Source organism: Triturus cristatus, chromosome 6 (assembly GCF_964204655.1).
Source record: "Triturus cristatus chromosome 6, aTriCri1.1, whole genome shotgun sequence".
In the NCBI taxonomy this organism is placed as follows: Eukaryota; Metazoa; Chordata; class Amphibia; order Caudata; family Salamandridae; genus Triturus; species Triturus cristatus.
In genome coordinates, this window is record NC_140589.1 from 1,759,244,522 (window position 1) to 1,759,268,302 (window position 23,781).

At 47.8% G+C, this 23,781-nt stretch overlaps 1 protein-coding gene across 1 annotated transcript in view; it reads left to right on the forward strand.

Moving 5' to 3' along the window:
• The window catches only part of LOC146821938 (EH domain-containing protein 3), a 219,397-nt gene extending 205,400 nt beyond the window's left edge, over window positions 1-13,997 (forward strand). The window contains exon 6 of the mRNA XM_085613023.1: window positions 12,516-13,997. Within this exon, the coding sequence (XP_085469149.1) occupies window positions 12,516-13,043 (528 nt within the window). The 3' untranslated portion in view covers window positions 13,044-13,997. The remainder of the gene's footprint in view (window positions 1-12,515) is intronic.
• Window positions 13,998-23,781: the final 9,784 nt, after the last annotated feature.

Genomic DNA, 23,781 nt, shown 5'->3' on the forward strand with positions numbered 1-23,781 from the left:
CTACGACGTCCGTGATATTCGAAACGCTGCACAAGAAGCACCTGTCTCGTCCCCTGCTGCCTCTAGTGCCGGGACTGGTGGAGCCCGCTATGGAGTTGTTCTTCACTCCGGCGGTGACGAAATCCGCCCCCTCAAGGCTCCTGAAAAAGTATCGGGCGCAGGACTCGGACCCGACTTTTTTGAGGATGGACCCGAAGCCGGACTCGGTCATTGTGACGGCGGCGAGGAAGCAGCATGCTACCACTCCTTCATCGACTGTTCCGCCCGACAAGGAAAGCCGTTGGCTAGATTCGGCGGGCAGGAAGGTCTGTGGGACGGCTTCTACCACCATGAAGGCGGCAAGTGCCGGGGTTCTGTTAGGGCGTTACGACCGTGCCCTGTGGGAGTCTCTCCAGCAGTACGCGGAGCTGCTGCCTCGCGACAGGAAGGTGGACTTCCTGGAGACCTTGCGCGAGGGTATGCTGGTATCGAACCAGGTTCAGTGCGGCAGCTGATGTGTCTCTGCTGGCGGCGCATCGGTATTGTCATGACGTCAACCAACGGCGTCACGCGTGGCTTTGCCTTACCTCGCTCAAGCCGGAGGCACAACAGAGTGGCCAATCTGCCCATCTCGGGGGAAACCCTGTTCGGCAGGCATGCGGACGACGAAATGGCCCGCATGAAGACTGAGGCGGAGACCCTGACGGCTGTCGGGTTGGAAAAGCCTGAGAAGAAGCGCCCGTTCCAGAGACGGTTCGGGTCTGCGGGCAGAGGGCGGTGGCAGGCCTCGGGACAGCAGCAACACCAGCAGCAGCAGTTCCGGAAACCCTTTCAGAAACGCCAGAAGGGTAGAGGAGGCGGGCAGTCCGCTACTGCTACCAAGGGCCCGGCCGGGTCTCGGCCCTGAGCGTCTACTTCCCCTGCAACCGTTACCCACTCCAGTGGGGGGAAGCATTCAATTTTTTCTGGCAGAGTGGAGAAAAATTACTCGGGACAAGTGGGTGCTGAATATTGTTTGCAATGGATATAGTCTTCGGTTCATCAGCCCACTCCAGCGATTCCGCCGGTAAGCTCACAGTATCAACTGCGAGAGCTCCAGGCGGAGGCAGACATCCTGTTGCGGAAAAAGGCGGTGGAAGACGTACCTCTGTCTCAAAGGGGAAGAGGTCTGTACTCTCTGTTCTTCCTGGTTCGCAAGGACCAGAACGAGTTCAGGCCCATTCTGGATTTGCGGCAGGCAAACAAATGGATGCGCAGAGAAAAGTTTTGCATGCTATCGTTGCATCAGATTTACCCTCAGCTGCAACGGGGAGACTGGCTCTGTGCCATAGACCTACAGGATGCGTACTTCCATGTGCCCATTGCACAGAAACACAAAGTTCCTGCGATTCCAAGTCGGCGCCAATCATTATCAATACACAGTACTGCCATTCGGGCTAAAGTCTGCGCCCAGGACTTTCTCGAAGTGCATGGCAGTGGTAGCGGCACACCTGCGGAGGAACAAGGTGTTTGTCTACCCGTACCTGGACGATTGGTTGATCAAGGCCTCATCTTTCTCGGAAGCGCAAGCGCACTTCCGGAGGACGTGCGCTCTCTTGAACAAGCTGAGGTTACACGTCAACATGTCCAAATCTGTCCCGACTCCGCTCCAGTGCATACAGTACTTGGGGGACCTCCATCGATACGCTGTCAGCAAGCGTGTCTCCTTCGGAGGAGAGACGGTTATCACTCCTTCGGAAGGCTCAGGACCTCAGGGCCGCTCCATCGACGACAGTGAGGAAGGTGTCTTCGCTGCTGGGATCGATGGCCTCCTGTATCTTCCTCACGCACGGCTGCACATGAGACCACTGCAGGAGTGCTTGGAGGATCAGTGGGATCAGAGGACAGGTTCTTGGGACGACCAGATACGGCTGTCTCTGCATGCTCTTCAGTCTCTGAAATGGTGGTGTTCGGCGGAAAATCTCCTCAAGGGGGTTCCCTTCCACAAGGACATTCCCACGAAGAGTATCGTGACTGATGCGTCTCTCCAACGCTGGGGAGCGCACTCCAGAGACTTACAGATACAAGGAAAGTGGTCCCCGTTGGAGTCTACGTACCACATCAATTTCCTGGAACTCAGAGCCGTTTCCTTGGCATTGAAGGCCTTCCATCCGTCCTTCCAGACCAACTCGCTGCTGATACAGATGGACAATACAGCCACGATGTATTACCTCAACAAGCAGGGGGGGGTCGAGATCGTGCACTCTGTCGCAGGAGGCGCAGGCGATCTGGCACTGGCTTCTGGCCCGAGGACTGACTATTACGGCCACGCATCTGCCAGGCGTGCAGAATGTTCAGGCGGACGCACTGAACAGACTGATTCAGGAAAACCACGAATGGGTCATAAACGACAAAGTACTAGGAGAAGTCTTCGCAAGGTGGGGGACTCCAGACGTAGATCTGTTCGCCACCGCCGAAAACAGCAAATGCCGAGACTTCGCATCCAGGTACTACCAGCGGGGGACGCTGGGGAATGCGCTATAGATCGACTGGTCGAACATCTTTCTGTACGCTTTTCCACCCATTCCCCTGATTCCGGCGGTGCTCATCAAACTGTCCAAGTCCGGGGCGCGGATGATCCTGATTGCCCCGGAATGGCCCAGGCAGTGGTGGTTCACGGACCTACTTCACCGGTCTCTCCTTCCTCACATGCGGCTGCCGTGCAGGCCGGACCTTCTCACGAAGTTCGGGGGGCAGATGGTGCACCCCAACCTCTCGTCTTTGAGTTTGGCGGCATGGCTCCTGAGAGAGTGCAATATGGCCATTTGAATCGACCTGCAGATTGTATGGACATACTGAAGGAGGCTAAGCGTCCTTCCACTAGGACTTCCTATGCTTACACGTGGAAGAGATTCTGCATCTGGTGCAAATCCAAGAACTTTGACCCGACGACATGTAAGGAAGATGTCATCCTTCCGTATCTTTTACATTTGGCACAGTTTGGCCTTAATTTCCACTCCATTAAGGTTCATCTCGCTGCTTTGACTGCTTACAGGAAATGCCCTTCACAGACTTCCTTCTTTCAGATCCCTGTGGTCAAGGATTTTTTGGAAGGCTTGAAGAAAGTGTTTCCTCCTGTCAGACTTCCCTCGCCTTGCTGGGAATTGAATGTGGTGCTGTCCAGATTGATGAAGGAGCCTTTTGAACCCATTCACAAGGCTTCGTTGCAGCACCTGTCCTGGAAGGCGGCGTTCCTAGTGGCCATTACATCGGCCCGCAGGGTGAGTGAACTTCAGGCGTTATGTTGTCAAGAACCTTCTACTGTATTTCATGCTGCTAAGGTTCTTTCAGAATCCCTCTTCGCCAGCGGAAAGGTCTCTCCATTCCCTGGATGTTCAGAGGGTGTTGAAGTTTTATCTTGATAAGACCAAGGATATTCGTAGGTCAGACCAATTGTTTATTAATTATGGATCAGTCAGGACTGGTCTAGCTACCTCTAAGCAGTCCATCTCTCGGTGGATTGTGTCCTGTATACAATTGTGTTATCAAAAGGCTAATAAGATCGTAGGGGGTAAACCTAAGGCTCATTCCACCAGGGGCAAAGCTGCCACGTCTGCTTAGCTACGTAATGTTCCGATTGCAGAAATCTGCAAGGCGGCCACTTGGAGGTCGGTCCATACCTTTGCTAAGCATTACTGTCTGGACACGGATGCCAGGGCAGATGCTCAGGTTGGGCAGGCCTCGCTGCGGAATTTGTTCGCACAGTAGTGATATTATTTTGTATTCTTCTCCACCGCCGTTTTGGTGTGGGGATGGGCTTGCCATTCTATTCACTAGATTGACTATACACAGAGATCCCCTACTACAGAAGGAGTAGTTTCTTTTCTGAAACTCCAGTTCTGTAGTAGGGGTATCTCTGTGATAGTCATAAGCGCCCGCCGTCCTCCCCGGTGGAGAGATAATTATTCACGTAAGGAATGCTACAGGTCTGGCGTGTTACGCCTTCAAAAAGAACTGAAAGTAAAACAGACCTGCTGTGCATTCTGGGATACTGGGAAAAGTTCTGGAAAGTTTTCTTAAAGGCACAGTATCCTGTTCTGAGCCACATAATGGCAGCCTAGGGGGCATGTCTGTCCATTTCTTCCTCTCTATCATTCCAGAGGCTTTTGCTGGTAGAGGCAGATTTTTCCCTTGTGGAAAAAGCTGGGCAGGCAGTGCTGTTTGTGGATGTTGGTGGAATTTTCTAGTTGAAGTACTGGACAGTGTAGCCTGTGGGTATAGGCTGCATTATCTGTCTTTAAATTAAATTCTCTCTTAAGTGTGGATGCAGGTCTGCATGACTTGACACCTTAAGAGATTATTTTTTATTGCTCCGGGGTCCCCGCACATGGGCGGGACTATTCACTAGATTATGACTATCACAGATATACCCCTACTACAGAACTGGAGTTACAGAAAAGAAACTACTCCTTCTTCCCCTACTTCAGGTGAACCATTGTACTTCTTTGTGAAAGCCTAAAGTGATGGCCCCAGGAACAGTGATACATTCAGGGATGATTTAATGGACCCTGCAGTCCTCTGCCTGGTAAAGGGCAATGAGACAACTACAGCAATTCTAATCGAGCCAGAGTTTTCCTCCCTGGAATCCGACGACCGGCCCCAGGTCCACCAACACAGTGTCTAGATCAAGCCAGTAGGGACACGTGTGGATGAGCTGAAAACCTCTGAATCGGATATAAAGGGTATTTGTCTGTAGTCCAGTGGACAGTAGTGCCAGTTATTCATTTGCAGTTTCCACCGATAAGTAAAATGTTGAGTATCTAGATATTTCTGTGGTCTCTCTGATGGTGTTTGTTATCGCTTTTGTGCTGCACTTGGTGGATTACCTCTGAAGGGATCAAAAATCGCATGTATACAAATAGGTAGCCACCATCCTTATCCCTCTTCTTGAGACTGTCCTGCTTGTATGTTTGTATGTATGTATGTGTGTATATATATATATATATTCTACTGGCGGTCGCCAGTAGATAGTTATAGTTAGGACCGTGTTTCCATAGGAAATCTCAAAATTCTATTTTGAATAACTTTGGCGCCGGTTGACGAATCCTCGCGAAATTTTCAAAACAAATGGGGCGCTCCGTTCAGCTCCTACCCTGAAAGTCTCTAGGTGATTCGTCAAGCGGGGGCCGAGAAAAAAGGGGGTCCCAAAACGTGTTTTCCCCATGTATTTTTCCATAGGACCTTTAGTCGAAGGTACAGCCCGAACGGTTGAACAGAATTACTTGAAATTTGGCAGAGAGGTAGTCCTCCGGTCAAGGAAGTGCCTTTTGCAGGTCTGGTGTCAATCTGTTCAGTATTTCCTGAGAAAATAGCATTTAAAAGCATATAAATATCTATACGCGCGCACGGTGCGCTCACCAGCGAAATTCTGATTGGTTGCTAGATGTCGGTAAACATTCAAATCGGTCGGTAAACATTCGAATCGGTCGAAATCAGGAAGTGTCGCACTGAAAAGGAAAGGTGGAGAAAGTGAACAGGGGGCAGGGTAGGGAGTTCCTGACCCCCTAGCCTTTGTCAGGGAGAACAGTAGGACCCCGAAGGGCCAAAAAAAAGATTATTTTCTTTTTTTTTTTAAATCGCACGGTGCGCGCATGGTAAACTCCTAAAAAACAAAAAAAATATAAGAACGTGAAAAGGGGGCAGGGTAGAGTTTCTGACCCCCTAGCCTTTGTCAGGGGGTCCCTGAAGTACCCCGAAGGGTGAGAAAAAACATTTAAATTTTTTTCCCAAAAAATCGCGAGGTGTGCGCACGGTGAAAATCCCATAAAAAAAAAAAATGCATACATAAATTAGCATTTAAAAAACCTTTGAGGCGGAGGAGCCTAGCGCGCAACCAAGATGGCCGCGTAGGTGCGAGGCTCCCGAGGACCTCCGCAACCTCCTACGATTATCCTGAAATTATCCTGCCCTGGATGAGGGGACTATGTTGGTGAACCTGAGCTGAGGTGGCACCCGTTTCCCGCTTCCGAATCGGACCTCGGACACCGGAGTGAGCACCGATTGAGGTTTGTGGCCTTCCCCTCGCCGGACCCCGGATTTGCGCTGTGGGGTGATCCAGTGACAAAGTGAACAACAGCGGCAGGCAGGGCCTGGCGACTCGCGTACCCCGCACTTTCGCTTTCACACCACCTTGTCGTCTCTGCGAGGTTGGGTCGCGGAGCCCTTGGTGTTGGTGTGGCCTTGCTGGGAGACCCTGCCTGCCTGCAGGCTGTGATCCACCCCGCTGCTCTGAGGGGGCCCCCCCCGGAGCTCGTGGCCCTGCTTTCCTGCCCTTCACGACGTGGCTGGTGCGACTGGGAGACTGGTGGCCATGGCCACGAAACAAGATGGAGACCGGGCAAAGACCAAATCGACCCGGCGTGGCGCCGTCCATCAGGCCAACAGTATGGACCGCTATACCCTCCAGAAGGGATCTCCCGATGGACCGCGCAAGTCCCCTGAGAGCCCTCCTGATGCCCCAGACCTGCCCGCAGATCTGACTCTGCGAGATGTCATGGGTGCCATTGCCGAGATGAAGGCCTCGGTGGGCCAGCGGTTTGATACACTGGCGCAGAAGATTGACTCGGTCCTCGTGGATGTTGGCCTGGTGAGGGCCGATCTTTCCAAAACCAACGACCGAGTAGATTCTTTGGCCCACACTGCATCGGGCCTAACGACAGATGTGGCGGCCGTGCAAACAGGTGCGCCGGCTTAGTCAGGCGAGTGCGCTTATGGATCGACGCCTGGAGGACTCCGAGAGTCGGGCACGGAGGAACAACATTCGCATTATCGAGGTGCCCGAGGGACTCGAGGAGGCGGCGGCGGATCTCTTTGTGGAGGACCTGATTGCTACCCATCTCCAGCCACGGGGGCTGAGCAAATTCTTCGCTGTGGAGAGGGCCCACAGGGTTCCCGGGGGAAGGCCGAAGGTCGGAGCCCCTCCGAGACCTCTCATCGCCCGGATTTTCAATTTTCGGGACAGAGACGCTATCCTGCAAACCTCCAGACTGCATGGACCGGTCAAGCTTGACAATATGGAGGTTAATTTTTATCCTGATTTCACCCCAGCGGTCCAGAAGCAGAGACTGAGCTTCCTAGGCGTCAAACGCCGTCTTCGGGACCTAAACCTCAAATACGCCATGCTTTTCCCGGCCAAGCTGCGTGTGGAGGTGGATGGTCGCACGCACGCACTTTGATCGTCCCGAAGCGGCCGGGGACTGGCTGGATACTCTGCCCGGGGATCGTGATCGGGGGGCGGGGGGGGGGGCGGCGGGGGGAGAGACGGCACGCTGGATCGGGACTGAGGGTCTAATATTGGGCCTCACTCTGGACGAAAATGATGCCACTTTCGATTCTGCGTCAGTTTTTGTAAGTTCCCCTCCTATGGAGGTTGTGTTGGGTCCATTGGGGGTTCTCCCTCCTCCTCTAGGGGGTCTAGTTAGTCTAACTATATATGGGGCGACAGGCACACTGCACGTTGGGGGGGGGGGGCTGTTCGGGCTCATGCAGGGGTGCAGGGAGGGGGGAGTTCTGTTGGGGTGGGTGGGTAGGGATGGGGTGTTGTTCGTTTTTATCACAAGGCAAACGTATTTTTGTGTTAGTTCTAAAGTGCTCTCCGGGGGACGAATGATGGCTTCTGTATATGTTGGGGGGTAGGGAACTAACTTTGTTGTCTTGGAATGTGAATGGACTGGGGGACAGGATCAAACGGGGTGTGGTCCTGCAGTTTTTGAAGCGAATCTCGCCCGATGTAGTCTTTCTGCAGGAGACACACCTCATTGGCAACTCCTTCTGCGCCATGAATCGGCGTGGCTATCGCCTAGTGGCTCACTCGGGCTTCACGTCCGGCTCAAGGGGTGTGGGCATCATGGTGAAGAACTCGCTCCCGTTGGAGATTGATGAGGTGCTCCACGATGACGGGGGACGTTACATGGTCTTGGTGGGAAGACTGGAGGGCAAAGTGGTTGTCTTTGTGTCAGTATACATCCCACCGGGGCTGCAGTCGACCACCTTTGCGGACCTTGGGCGCCTTCTCCTTGGCCTTCCGGGGGGGCTTTTGGTTGTGGGGGGGGATTTTAATGCGGTGGTATCTGGGACTGTGGATCGTCACCCCCCTAGGGACCTCCCCCGGGCACAGGCGTGGCTACCCGGCCTCTTGGATACATTTGGATTAGTGGACTGCTGGCGTTTAAAACACCCCACGCAGCTGCAGTACACTTTCCATTCGGGAGCCCATGGTAGTCTCTCACGACTAGACTATGTCCTTGTCCCGGCGGCCTATGTTGGGAGGGTGGGAGAGGTGCGCCATTTGCCACGGGGTATTTCGGACCACTCCCCGCTCCTACTGCACTTTGATGTCTTTCCGAGGGGTGAGGGTAGGGTGGTCCCAATCAATCCTTGGTACCTGCGCGACCCCACCATTCGCGCTGAATTGATTAAATCCCTTCAGCGATATTTTGATGAGAATGTGGGGTCCGTGCCTTCGGCTGTACCGCTATGGGAGGCCTTCAAGACAGTACTCCGAGGGGAGGCCCTATCCCTTATTTCCCACGCCCGGAGGCGCGAGCGGGAGGAGGTGACCCGGATGGAGGCTGAAATAGCAGAGTTGGAGGGTAATTTAGAAGGTGGGGTGACGGATGCCGCATTACATGTCCTCCAACTCAAGCAAGCGGCCTATAGGGCCCTCGTCACGGAGGCGGCCAGGGGCCTCAGTAGAGAGCAACAGGGGCGACTGTATGATGTGGGTGATAAGGCTGGTAAACTTATAGCGTAGTTGGACAAAAAAGAGAGAGCGAATCGTGTGGTCCCGTTGATTGAGAAAACGGATGGTGTGTGTGTAACTGAGCCAGAAGAAATCGTCTCCTGCTTCGCGGATTATTTCCGTGGGGTGTATTCCCCGGTGTCTCCCTGCTCGGAAGAGGATTCCCGTGCCCTGCTCAGTGATATCGCGCTGCCGTCCCTTTCCGGGGATGACAGGGTGTCGTTGGACGCCGCTCCCACCTCCGACGAGATCGCCCTCGCCATACGCTCGGTCGCTTCCGGCAAGGCCATGGGTCCGAATGGTCTCCCTATCGAATTGTACAAGTTGCGACCGGATACGCTGGCACCCCACCTCCGGGCTATGTTCCTGGCGGCACACTCGGTGGGCTTCCTCCCGCTGGACCAGCGTCTGGCTACAATCGTGGTCATCCACAAGGAGGGGAGACCTCGGGACCGGGTTACATCCTATCGGCCCATTTCGCTACTGAATGCGGAGCCCAAGATTCTCGCCACGGTACTGGCCAATCGGCTGGTCGGCGTGGTGGGCGATTTGGTTCATCAGGACCAGTCTGGCTTTATTCCCCATCGCAACACAGCCCTTAATCTGCGGCGTTTGCACGGTGTGCTCGCACGTGCCCCGTTCATACGGGAGCCGGCCATTTTGGCGTCCTTAGACGCCACCTTGGCGTGTGACACGCTTGAATGGCCATATATCTGGGCGATGCTTGCGAAGTTTGGATTTGGCCCAGGGTTCATCAGTTGGGTCAAATTGCTGTATTCGGGCCCATTGGCGCAGGTGGTGGTGAACGGAAGAGTGTCGGCTCCGTTCGAGCTGGGCCGGGGCACACGGCAGGGCTGCCCCTTATCCCTATACGCTGATGACATTCTCTTGTACCTAGCTTCCCCACGTAAATCACTCATAGTACTGGTTGATTGTTTGCATTCATTCGGTCGTAACTCCGGTCTGGTCATCAACTGGGCTAAATCGTGTGTGTATGTTCTCTCCGGGGAGGCTCCTATCCTCCCGCGGGGCTGTCCGATCCAGGTCGCCTCGCAGGGATTTAGGTACCTGGGTGTCTTCATTACTCTGGACCCGGAGGCTCGGTATGATCGGAACTTGCTTCCCCCCCCTCCAGCGTCGGAAAGAGGATGTCGCGCGCTGGCGGCGTTTGCCGCTTTCGCCGCTCGGCCGGGCAGCATTGTTTAAAATGATGTCGCTGCCGCGTTTCCTGTACGCGTTGCAGAACACTATGGACCTCGTCCCAGCGCGCTACTTCCGCGAAGTGGAGAGTTTGCAGCGCCGCCTGTTCTGGGACGGGAGGCCACGTATTGCCCTGGCTAAGCTGACGCTCCCATGGTATGACGGGGGGATTGCCCTCCCGGATATTAAACGGTACTATTGGGCCTCCCAGCTAGCTGCGATTAATCAGGGCCTATATGGGCCCGCCTTAAACCCGGCGTTTGAAATGGATAGGATGCTACTTCCAGGTGGTGACCATAATCGAGCGCTCTACTCTAGCGCGCCCGACGCTCGCCTAACGGGCCCACGCGTGTCATGGTGCGAGTGTGGCACGCGGCCAATGCAGCTATGGGGTGGAAGGACCGTTTGACCCGGGCGTCACCACTATACGCGTCTGAGCGGTTGGGCTCCTTGTGGACCTCGAAGGGCTTTGAGAAGTGGGACCTAATAGGCATTAGCAAAGTGGGGGATCTCTGGACGAGGGGAGGATTTAAAACGTTCGAGATGCTGCAGACGGAATTTCAGTTGCAGGGCAGCGAGTACTTTCGGTATTTGCAGGTCCGGCATGCGCTGGGCTCCGTCTTTCCGGACGTTGCCTCCATCCCGGAGTGTTCCCCCCTGGAGGATAGAGTGCTGGATGGACACGTCCCTGACAGCACGATCTCACTGATCTACAAAAAACTGATCAACGACCGCTCAGACTTGTTGACTGCCCTTCGTGGGGCTTGGGTAGCCGATGGGCTGGAGCTGGACGACTAAGACTGGATCTCCGCGGTGGCCTCCCCGAAAGAGGTGGCTATACCGGCTCGCCTTCGTTTCGTCCAGCTCAAGATACTCCACAGGGTCTACATGACTGGGCCAAAGCTCCTGCGTATGGGCTATGCTGAGGACGGTTTGTGTAAGCGTGGGTGTGGTGCGCTGGGGACTTTTCTGCATATCTTGTGGGAGTGCCCGGAGGTGGAGGGGTTCTGGCGTGGTGTGCATGAGGTGCTGCGAGTGGTCACGCATGTGGCGCTGTTGCCCGAAGCGAGGAGATGCCTGTTGAATGTGTGGGAGCCTACCGATTACTCGGTGCCGCAGACGTGGTGGGTGACTCTGGGATATATGGTTGCCAAGCGTGATATTGCCCAACTGTGGGGATCCCAGAGGCCCCCGACTGTCTCGGCCTGGAAGGAACATATGGATTGGTGCATGTTTCGGGAAAAGGTGGTGTATGTGGCGCGAGGTAAGCCTGCGACATGGGTGAAAGTATGGGGCCCCTGGAACGCCTACCGCGGGGGAATCTGTGCTCCACCGTTATTGCCTGATCCGTCGCCGGCCCCGTCCCCTTAGCCAACTCATCCCCCCGGTACCTGGGCATTAGGTGTACCCAGCCCTAGTTCTGATCTCTCCCCCCTCTTGAGATTCCTATGGATGGCTAGGATCCCCCCTCTAGGGGAGCACGTGTTGCTATTTCCGATTGAGGATTGCCTTGTGGGTTTGTTTGTATTTGTTGTTCTTTAAGTTTAAAATGGAACCGTATAGTGGGGTCTGGATAGTGTGGCTCGCAACGATGTTACCTCCTGTGCATACTCGGCCGCAGCACCATGTGTTTTATAAATGTATATCGTATGCTCCTTTCATTGCTAGCGGCCGGCCGGAAGGTTGTAGGCCCATATTTGTATATTTTTGAGTCTTGTAATAAACGGTTTCAAAAAAAAAAAAAAAAAAAACCTTTGAAATTCACTGAAAAAAACCATAGGTTTCACAACCGTTATAGTTAGGAATTAGCATTTAAAAAACCTTGCAAATTCACTTAAACTATAGGTTTCACACATGTTATAGTTTGCTGGATATTTCACTTGTAAAAAAACAATGAAATTCCCCCGTTATAGTTAGTTCAGGAAACTATAACTCACGCGACCGCAATCCACTGCTGATGACGTCAGATATTACATCACTGATGACATATGTGTCTTTCTGTAAAATAAATATTTGTAATATATGTATAGCTAAAGGTTAATGGAAGAATAAATGGGTAAATAAGTGTCTAAATACAGTGATGTAATATCTGACGTCATCAGCAGTGGATTGCGGTCGCGTGAGTTATAGTTTCCTGAACTAACTATAACGGGGGAATTTCATTGGTTTTTTACGAGTGAAATATCCAGCTAACTATAACATATGTGAAACCTATGGTTTTTTAAGTGAATATATATATATATATATATATAACGAGGAGGCATTCAGCATATCACAAGGGAGGGATTTCATCTTCTTCATGGGGTTGTAGCTAACTTCACTGTCACCTTGCCGGGGGCACATACGTCCCACCATCCCAGGCTCGATTCGGGCAGGATACTTCTTGTCCATGTACACTTGACCAATAGGCACCTCTGGTTGCATTCACAATTATTGCCACAAGTAGCAAAATGTTTTCAGGACATTGTTTTTGCCTGTCATTGGCTGTCTTATAAATGGTGCATTATTCACATTTGAGCAGATTTAATTATTTCTCACTGTCTTTTTACCCTTAAAGGACCAGTTGCAAGCCCAAGATTTCACGAAGTTCCAACCAATCAAGAGCAAACTGCTGGAAACTGTCGATGACATGCTGGCGCATGACATTGCCCATCTCATGGTGATGGTGCGACAAGAAGAGACCCAGAAACCAGTTCAGATGGTGAAAGGCGGTGCCTTTGAGGGCACACGGAATGGACCGTTTGGCCATGGATATGGCGAAGGCGCTGGAGAAGGCATTGATGATGCAGACTGGGTGGTATCTAAAGACAAACCAGTGTATGATGAAATCTTTTACACCCTCTCCCCGGTCAATGGCAAAGTAACTGGTGCCAACGCCAAGAAAGAGATGGTGCGATCAAAGCTGCCCAACACTGTACTTGGTAAAATTTGGAAGTTGGCAGATGTTGACAAGGATGGAATGTTAGATGACGAGGAGTTTGCGTTGGCCAATCATCTGATAAAGGTCAAGTTGGAAGGGCACGAGCTTCCGAACGAGCTTCCTATCCACCTTATACCACCATCCAAGAGAAAGCTTGCAGATTAAAAGGAAATAATGTTCTGGAGAAGAAAGTGAAAGGAAGGAGAGATGCAAAGACACACACTTACCTAAATTATAAATGTGATGTGAGGTCACCCTGTTGTGACATTTTTGAACTGTAGGAATTATTTACCAAAAAACAAGAGCGGGCAAGGCCTGGTAATATCTTAACACCTAATGGGCAATTAACTCTAATAGATTGTTTTTGCTTCTTAACACAGTATTTTAAAGAAGAAATGCAATGGGAGGACATAACTAGAACTAAGTCCGTTGGGAGATCTGCATGAGTCACACACTGTTTAGTGCCATGTCATTATTTTAGTTAGAGCCCCTGAAAAAAAATACTCTTTTCCTGAAGATCTTGTCCTTATAAGGCAATGAGAACGTGATCCTACGCAAAGCTGAAATCAGAATAGCCTGCACTTGCCAATGTTCCACTAAGCTGCATTCCCCTTGCAAAATAACCTGCAATCTTTTCAGACAGACATGTGCTTGCTGTATGTGTAAAATCCTAAACAATCAGGAAGAAGGCCCTTGCAGTTTTTCTGTTTCCTGTTTTCAGTAGCCTTGCAGTAACCAGTCTCCCAGGCAGTTATGTATTGTATAGCAAGTGAAACCACAGGTATTCCTCTCTGGTTGTGTCTGCTGTGTGATCTTACTTACACCGCCTCCTTAAGCTGTAATACCAGCAGTCCAGTGATTATCGGAGTCCACGCTGGGTCCTTAAGGGACCAGTGAACTTTCTCGCTGTCGGAGAACGTAGTCAGTTCCTGTTGAGATTAGGACTGCATTGTCAGGCTATAATAGGTGAACTAACAAAAGTCTTCCTGTACTCCTGGAATGTTCTGATGAGGATCAGTAACCGCATGGGTTCCCTGCTCCTGACTTGGCCAAGAGATGTGACATTTGTTTTTGTAAGATGATTAAAGAAAGCAGACACTTCCCTTTGGCAAGAAAGTCCTCCGTTGGGTGTGCAGTGTGATGTTTATCAGACTATCCTCTATGCCGGTTTCCATGGGGTGTAAGTCCTTCAGATTTAAGCTGGCTGTCCTTGGCTGTCTTCGTAGCTTCCTCTGGATATGAGGTGCATGTGGGCGCGAAAAGTTGGCACACGGATAATTGGATATATTGTGGCACCTGCTATTTTTTTCCCCGCATCATTTTGTCAAAATTACTGGAAGACCTTTGCTTCCACCATCATTCCTCGTCGTGCCTTCCCCACCTGATCCATTCTATGCAACCCCACTCAACAGAACTGGTGGCTTGGGGGCTTTTAATCCTGATTCCCCTTAAACATGTTTCTGTTGGCACCAGTCATTAAAATAAAACTTGGGGGGTGCAGGGAGGGGGGAGTTGGAGAGGGTCACTCTCTCTCACATACACACACGCTCACGCTCGCTCACTCTCACACTCACTCTCTCTCTCTCACACTCACTCTCTCTCACACTCACTCTCTCTCTCACACTCACACTCACTCTCTCTCTCACACTCACTCTCTCTCTCACACTCACTCTCTCTCTCACACTCACTCTCTCTCTCACACACTCACTCTCTCTCTCACACACTCTCTCTCTCTCACACACTCACTCTCTCTCTCTCACACACTCACTCTCTCTCTCTCACACACTCACTCTCTCTCTCTCACACACACACACACACACACTCCAAATCAAATGAGAAACACCCTTCTATTCCCTACTCCTTATCCCATTTCAGATTGCTTAAGTTATTAGTAATAATATGAATTAAAAAAACGGATTGCCTATGGAAACAAAAAGAAATGATAATTGAAAGCCACTGTCTGCACTTATAAAGAAGCATGCATTTGTAATGCTCTTGTGCAGTAGCCATGGCACTCTGGTTTGGCCAATACCTAAGACAGTGCCCTAACAATAAGGTAAATAGGAGGTGAGTGCATTAGAGCCAAAGGTGGTACAACACTCGATGTGAGTACTTCATAAGTTGAAAGGGTCATTGCGGGCACGCCTTGCATCACACACAGTTCACCTGAAGTGTGCATACCCGGGTTTGTTGCTAGTGAGACAAAGTGCTAGGATCCGTTCACTTATAAGCCAGCAGATCTTCTAGACTCCAACGTTTACGTTGATCCCATAGGACAGGTGCATTGATCAGTGGATGTGTGCCAGCAATGTCCTCTTTTTTGATCTGTAGATCATTTATATATTTTTGGGGTGAACATGCCTCTATTGACATAATATTGCCCCTTCCCTTTCTAGAAAAGAGGTGATCTCAAGTAGTAAGTTAAAGACATTGTTCATCCACATGACATTTTTATTCAATATAGAATGTTGGAAAATGTGCCATGTAGTAGCATTTTTCTGTTCCAACTTCAAAATATAGTTAGTTATTACTGTGAAGAGTATAAAATCGAGAAGGCGGATAAAAATTGAGCAGCCATCCAATGACCGAGAGGCGGTGGCCATCCTTGAAGCAGGTCCACCACTGATTTAATATTTCTCAACCTATTGATTAATTCAGTCTTATGAAGACCATATAAACTAGAGACCCTCCTACGGCTACCACCTCTCAGATGGAGTCCGGCTGCTCTCCTTGTACAGTAACAAATATTTTATATATCTGTTGCTTATATCATATGCTGCATATTGAATGCATGCACGTGGTTGACCATGTTTTAGTTACTCCGTGCAGACGTCTGCAGTTTCTAAGGACCATTACAAGAGTGCATTGTTCGCTGTGTCTAACACTTACTCGATTGTGACTCTGAGGCGTGTGCAGTGAATAGTGATTTATATAGGCTAGTTCTTGGGTAACTCCAAAGTTTGTGGCTTATCTCGATCCATTTCAATCAGCCGCTCATTTAAAATAGGTGCATCCTTGTTCCACCACGTTGGTGTCAGGTGAGTCCAGGGTACTAAATTGGTGAGTTTGGTCTGTGGAATGGGAGGCCAGATCCCTGCGGTGTTTCATATTCACAACTAAAGGCCAATAGTGTTGCTTATTCAGTCTTCCTGGGGTCCATCCCATTTTTGGCACCTTTGTAAGTTGGCTTTGCATTTTGCTGCCTGTTTTATGGTGCTGTTTATCTTCAGTTTTCAAGTGGCACTGTAGAGCCAACAGAAACCAAATATACAGATATTCACTCATGAAAGATATCAACCGCCTGCCAATACGACCTATTAATGGGGTAGAAATAAAACTGCAGCTTTAAGTGCTTGTCCAGAGTGGGATGGAGAGCCAAGACTCTCTTGTGGGCAACCTGGCATCTATATGTAGGGACTACCGATGTAAAGGTGATCAAAGTCAGCCCCTTAGAGACAATGGGGATTTTGTCCCACAGAAGGTGTGGTCAGCTTGATCCCCTTTCTAGTGAGTCTGGTGAGCAAAGCAGGTGGCAGTAAGAAAAAAAACCTTCCTAATACTAATTAAGAAAGTTAAGCAGTAGTTCTTTGATATTTGTTAATACAGGGTGCAGTGGTACCTGCTTCACTCTTGTCCTGTTTTATCGTTTTCTTCCCCACTTATGTCCCTCTTCATGAAGCCTTAAGGTAGGGGGAAATATCTAATGAAATTGGCCAAGTTTTATTTTTAATAAAATAAGTCCAAATCCATCACCTGTGGAGTAGTAGGACAAACATGTCAACATACAGAACATGTGGAAGAGGATCAAACATTCAAATACAATCAAAGCTAACACATTCCTAGTAGTTTTTCTTTGAGAGCTTCCATTCCAATTCCACACTGCTCTCAACCTCAGTATTCTTAATATTTATTTAATGGTACATGACATTGACTTAAAGTATTTTTATGCTACAGATTCAGGGTTTTGCTATATAAAATTTCAGCATTTCCCCAAATACCTACATTTGTAAGGAGCCCAGAAGAGGGGAGGTCACCACCCATGTGACTGAGACTATTGTTCACCTGGCCGAGTGTCCGTGCTCAAACTTCATATGAGCCCAGAAGCATTTGCTCAGCTGTAGAAGTGTTTGCAAATGAAGGAGAAATTTAGAGAACTGTGGATGAAGGTGGGAAGAGGGGTCACATTTTTCTGGGAAACTTGCTGATTATCCCCAAAATAAAAAAGATCAAGGCCATGAATTGTACCAAGGGTAATTGCAAAGTTCCTTTACCCAAGGGACCAAATTAGAGCCCATTTCCCCGAATGTCACCTTTGTTTATTCAGTCCTCTCTTAACAGATACTCCAGTGTTGAAACCGGAAGACCTGTGCCATGCCGTGGCATGGTCATGAGGTACTCTCCCAACCAGGAGACTGCTGAGAGGTCATGGTGAATTTAAAAATCTATAAAGTTTGTGAAAAGGTTTATTGTAAAAGTATTTTTCTCCATCTCCCCCCCCCTTACATGTCTGAAAACTCTGGGTGCTCGGGCTTAGCAAAGCTCCACAAAGGTTTGACAGTAGACCTGTTGGCTAGTGTACCTCGGTGAATCCATGAAATAGCCATCATTATAAATAAAAAAGGGTAAAATCATCTGTCGTCCCTTTTGAATGGCAAAAAGTGGAAAGGATTGAGGAGTGAAATCAAAAACTGAGAAAATCAGATTGAATGTTTTAGCAAAATCGTGGAGCAGATGCGGTTTACATCACGTTTAAGCAAAGTACGTTTTATAGTCCAGCATCATGTGTTTTTGAATTCTTCTAGGTACATGATATCTGCCAAGTATGCCCGCTGTTCACCCAGAGACAATGACAAATGTGTGAATTGTATACTTTGAACCAGCAACCTGGTGTAAAAATGTGAGTGAAGTCTCCCACAAGCAAAGGGGACGGAGGCCCAAAGGAGAGGTCTTCTAACACCTCTATCTCTAAATATTCTTATTTCCACTCACAAGATCATGATGATGTGAAGCAGATCACACAACTCTGGTAGGCAGTTGTACAATAAAACAATTTCAGAACGGATTTGATGTATCTGTTGCCCTATTGTAGTGTGAGTAGGATTAATCGTTTGCATCTCCTGGTTGAGTTTTGTTTAAATTCATATTTCATTGGTTACATTTTTTTAGTTGTAATTTGGGGAAACAAAACTGCATTAATACAAGATTTGCTCCATTCTTATATTTCCATGATTGTTAATAGGAATTTGGGCAAGAGTTTGAAATGTTCGTATGTCATTTACTGTATATATCTCTTAAGACCTGTCCACATTGTCAGTCCCCTCCAATGTGGTATTTCTTGGAATATTGCTCCATATTTAAGTCACATTGATCCTGAAGAGCTCGATCCGTGCCAGATTTTCAGCATAGCCACGTGGGAAACATTTACATACAATGGATCTAAGGAGGGACTTATTTACAAGACCAGTGATTATTGTAAAGATCAGGGTGGATCCAGCCCCTTTTTGGAAAACATTTGGTATAAATAAACTTAAATCAATAGCTACTACAATATCCATTGTTTTGTAACATGGAGAGATTTAGGAAATACATCAGCATCAAAACTTGTAATATAAGCACCAAAACAAACGATGCCAAAAAAACAACACTAAATGGAGCCGATATGTGGATCGAACGTAGCTCTTCAGAGCTCCGTCCCAGAACAACGCCCTCGATTCGCCCATGAGCAAAGTGTAGCACACCTCTTTGACGATGTGTGATCTGTCTCACCTTTTCAAGCTGCTAAAACGTTCCACATGTGCGCATTGTTATTCAATGTATAGTCTGAAAAGTTTGCCATAATAAATATGTATTGTTAAATAAAGTGCGTTAGTCCGCGTCAAACTCTTGCTATACTTGTAGAAAGGTCTCTGTGCTGTTTTTAGTGAGTATCTGTGCTGCATGTGTGTCTGTGTTGCAATATCCTGCTAAGTAAGTGCAAAGGCGCTAAGTTTAGATTTTCTTTCCTATTCTGATTTTGTGACTCCTGCAGTGATGCCCTTGGAGTTGTCATGAAACTGTTCCAAGTAACCAGCTGTCCAGAACAATCTTATCCATCAATGGATTTGGTAAGAGTGTTGACGGTTGTATTTATTGATACCTGTCACAACGTCCTATTTGTTTACCAGAATGCATTGCATTGCACAACAAAGTGAAGCCATTTAATTGCGAAATAGTCAACCAAAATAAAACTAAAATGAGAAGAATAAGCAAAAATGAGGATCTAGGGATAGGATCGGTTTAAAGTTTGGTCAGGTTCATGTTCAGAGCTACGGTCAAAGTTGGATATGGGGCCAGATTTAGACCTATGTTAGGATCAGATTGGTCCAAGAAAGGTTTAGAGAAATATCCATTGGCCATTTCAGTGCAACATAAAACAGCCTCTCACTTAGTAATTGGGGCAGTTTTCAATTTAAATTATATTGAATTTAATTGATGTACTGAAGTGCATGGGTGTAGAAGCTATCTTTAGTGCAGAAGGTGCAGTGGCACATAGGCACAGAGATGTGAGGGGCAACTCCTGGTCTAGAATGAGTGGTTTACTGTATAAGAGGAGTTAAGGAAGGGCACATGTCCTTCTTGAAATTGACTTGGAATCTTTTCAGTGTGGAATTGCAAAAAAAAAAAAAAACACGTTTTTATAGAAGGGATTTTAAGCGTATGCCCTCTCAAATGATATTATGTGGCTTCCCTTTTATTAAAGAAATGCAGTGTCCCACCAGCACAAGGAATGGGGCCAAGGATGCAGTTACAAGACATCATGGAATCCTGAATGTGGTCCCCTAAAGAGACAAACATTGGTTAAGCCAATAGGTCCAGCCTTGCAAGCATGCAATTGTTTTTCTGCACATTTATGCAGTAAATGATGAAAATATAAAAATAAAGGAGTGGACCAGCATCCATGGCACACCTGCCTCGGCAACGAAGTGCACTCCTTTTCAGTCCCATTTGATCATCAGAATTTCACTCAGATTGAAAGACAACCATTGAATAAAGAGGGCTGACCCATTGCCCCAAGTTGATTGCTGTGATAGGTGGAAGCAAAGTTAAATGCCAAATGAACATACCAATGTAAGAAGATTGCTGACCCAAAGCTCCTCCATGCATAAATATGTTTATGTATTTTTATTATTATATATATTTTTTTTTTTTTGCAAGACATGAAGCTAACAAGACAGCTAAAGCTGCCTGTTTGCAATCCTAAAAAAAAGGACTCCAGGAATTTCTCCTGGGAACATAGACAATCTGGTACCGGGAGCAAACACTTAAGCTAAGCAGAAGCCACTGGAGAGAGGGCCTACTTTTTACTGCTGTGATCAAATGACACCGGCATGGCAAATGTGAGGTGTTTTTTGTTAATGACACAGCTGCTCTGCACGCCCTCATGGCTTGCCTGTGGGGGTCTACAGGAGGATGGGATTCAGTTCTAAGAATGGTAAGTCTGTGTGGCAGTGAGCTGTGGTTGGGGTCAGTCTGGCCCGGCGCCACGTATGACATCTGTGTCCAGCCTTGGCTTTGAAGCCAACAGCACGTGGCAGAATGCCACTTTTGATGTTATCATATAGGGTCTGACAAGCCAGGAGTGGTTTAAGATGTCGCACATCATGGGGCCAATATGCAGCTCAGAAATAAACATTTTGAAACTTATGTGCTGCAGTACAGACGATTCCGGTCTGGTCAGGAGGTCCAACAAAGGAGAATCCAGGAAAACCAAGTGGACATTGATGCTGCAGCTGTTCTGGGAGGGATAGGCCTAGACTTGGCCTGTTTGACGTGTTAAAAGTGATGCAACAGGAACAGCTGTTACCCAAATCTACTATATGAATTAACATATTGTACTGGTTTAAAGGGTGCCAGTGCGGCTGTTTTATTTTCGCTTGCATTAACTACTTTTGCATTTCAGTCATAGGTTACATTCATTTTGGCCACATAACCAATTTATTGCTCTTTTATGTTTTTAAATATTGATTTTCCACAGCTGTGGAAAAAAGTTATTTTTTGTACACCCCTTCCCCAGTACTTCTTCAAGTCTCTCTACAGACAACACAAGGTGTCTGGGTGTGAAAGGCCTATTCAGGGCTTACCAAGACCTTGCATTGGGCTTACATCCCACCCATCACTTACCATTGGTTGGCTTTATTGTCACTCATTTATTGCTTCTTATTCATGGGCTTGCCATTTTTTCTTTTTTTTTTTTTTATGTTTCTCGCTCCTCTGGAGCATAGCCTCTTTACCATCCTTATGACTGGCTGATGTGTATCCTTCCACTACTCAAATTAATTTGTGGGCTTCTGCCCCACCACCCTGTGTTGTTGTCTGACTAGTTTGCTGCTTTTCCACTCCTTCATCCACCCAGCTTTATTTTTACCCCCTTCCCGTTTCTTCCTCCCGCCAGCCATTCCTACCCGCTCCTCCTTTGCTCCCCTCACCCCTGTAGTCCTTTTCTCTTAGGCAACAATTTTCTGCCGGCCACATTGCCTGACAAAAACTTCACACTAGCTAAATTTCATTTTTTTTTTATTTTTTTTTTTTAAACTGATCCGCCTAAGAAATGATATGGCCAGCCACCACGTATGCCATCACATTTTTTTTTCCTTCTTTTTATTTTTATTTTTTATTGGCTGATGGTGCAGCATCACCAAAAAATGCTTTTCGGGATGCTGCACAGTATCAGCATACAGCATTGGCAAATCCAGAAGGTCTAAAACTGAGACCTATTTGCTTTGTCAATGCTTTTCTTTGTGTTTGCCAAAGATTGCTTTCACTGTCGTTTTTTAGGTCTAGGCTAGTCAGTCTTAAATTGTATTCATCTGTACTTTTATGATCTTATATTATAAGTATTGAATAAAGTAATGTGACTGACTGGTTTAGGTTAGCTGTTTGCCTGAGCTTGTGTGCGAACACACATTAATTACTTTGTGCCAGCCCCCTTCAGCCATTATTTTAGTAAGTGTTTTTCATTTTGTAGATGAAACCACTTATGTATTTTTGTCTTTGCAGTCCTGCTATTGGGTGCATTAGTCCACTCAAACAGTGCTTCTGTTGCAATGAATGGACATGAAGCAACCATCCATCCATCCATCCATCCATCCATCCATCCATCCATCCATCCATCCATCCATCCATCCATGCAGTGGAGATGCAGTAATTTGGAAACGTTAATCCTGCTCCTATCACACTCTTAGGCATATCACTACTCAAACCTCTGTCCCTGCTCTTATCCCCAAGGGTGCTCTACACCCAGGGCCTCCTTCTACTTCCATGTGCATTTCTACCCTCGCACCCCTATTATCCATACGCCAAATATTTCTCCTACTTTTCGGTTGATTCTTGTTCTTTCTACAATTCTTACTCTTATATTTAGTTCCTCAGACTCAGTCCAACCTCTACCCCTGCTGACTTTTATTCTTACTTACACCTCTTATTTATCCCTACTCTTTCAAATCCTATTAATGTCTTTCTATTTTCTCTTATCTGTTACCAAATTACTCTGCTTTTGCACCGCCCTAGATGTTGTCTAATATTTCTACTTGGTTTGCCTTATCCTTTCTACAGTGCAAGCATAGTCTTGCCTCCTGTTCCCACTGCTACTATCATCCTGGTGCAATCTGTTGTACTCCCTTGTGTATTCATATCCCCTGTACTTATTTCCTTACCACAGTGTATCAACTCAGCCATGTGTTCCTCACTGAAGCCTATCACTCTGTAGCCTACGTATGGAATCGTGAGCAAACCTGTTTCTGTTGACTTGCTGCAGTAATTCACCACCGCCTTATGTGCAAGAGACCAAGATACTTTAAACCTTGTCTTTTGAGTTGTCAATCTTTCTAGAATCCCCTTTAGTAACCAGAACCACAACACTATCATGCGAACTGTTCAATGTTCAACCTGTAGCACATTTTGTCTGCTTTCTCTACTCCCCTACTTCTCCTGTAATCTCTAAGATTCTCATACTAAATACCCCAAGATAAATATTCACTTTAGTAACAAATGTTCTCGCACCCATTTACTAGCACCAACATCCTTGAAATCTAAATCTGTGTGCTAATAAATGTCAGGTCATCTAATGTCCATCGCCCTGAAATATCGAATATAATTTCTGACCATGATGTGAACACTGCAGCACTGAATCCTGGCACAGTCCCAATTTGTCATTAACCTCTTCCAGGCTTGTGACGTCCGGGAGCCGTCACGGTGGGTGTGTGCGCACGACGGCTCCCGACCATCCGAATCCCCGCCCACTAATGGAAACTCCCGCACAGAGCGGGAATTCCGCGCACATGGAAGGGGTTCAATTGCAAGTACTTTGACGGGAACTGTATCATCCGTGCTGCCAGACAACATAATTTAAAAGGCAGCGTAGCAGTCATTCACATGGATGATCTCAAATATAAATCTTTGCCAACACTAGTTGTAAAACATTTAAATACCTCAAAGTTGTGGAATTATTAGCCCCATCTGACACTGTCTACCTACACATCACTGTCTATCAACCACCCAAATTTAGAACCAATTTCGGACTAGTTGTAAGAATGTTCCCTAAAACCAAAAGATCTTTCAACATATCTTTTTAGCCTTCAATGGGACCATACTAAGTACAAAACGTACAATAACTTTGATAACCCAGCACAACTATTATTAGTGTAGCTCTGAGGACCTCCAAGAACCCTACTCGGGGAGTCTGCATATGTTTAGTATTCTGCTGATATTTAATTTTCTAAAGTATTGTGAAAAATTGGGTCGCTGCTTTAATGGGGGTGACCCCACTTCAAGCAACAGACACAGTCCCTGTCAGAATGAACCACAAAAGTCACAAAATTAACCTGTGCTTAAGCCTTAGTATCTTGGTACAAAAAGCAGTCAGACT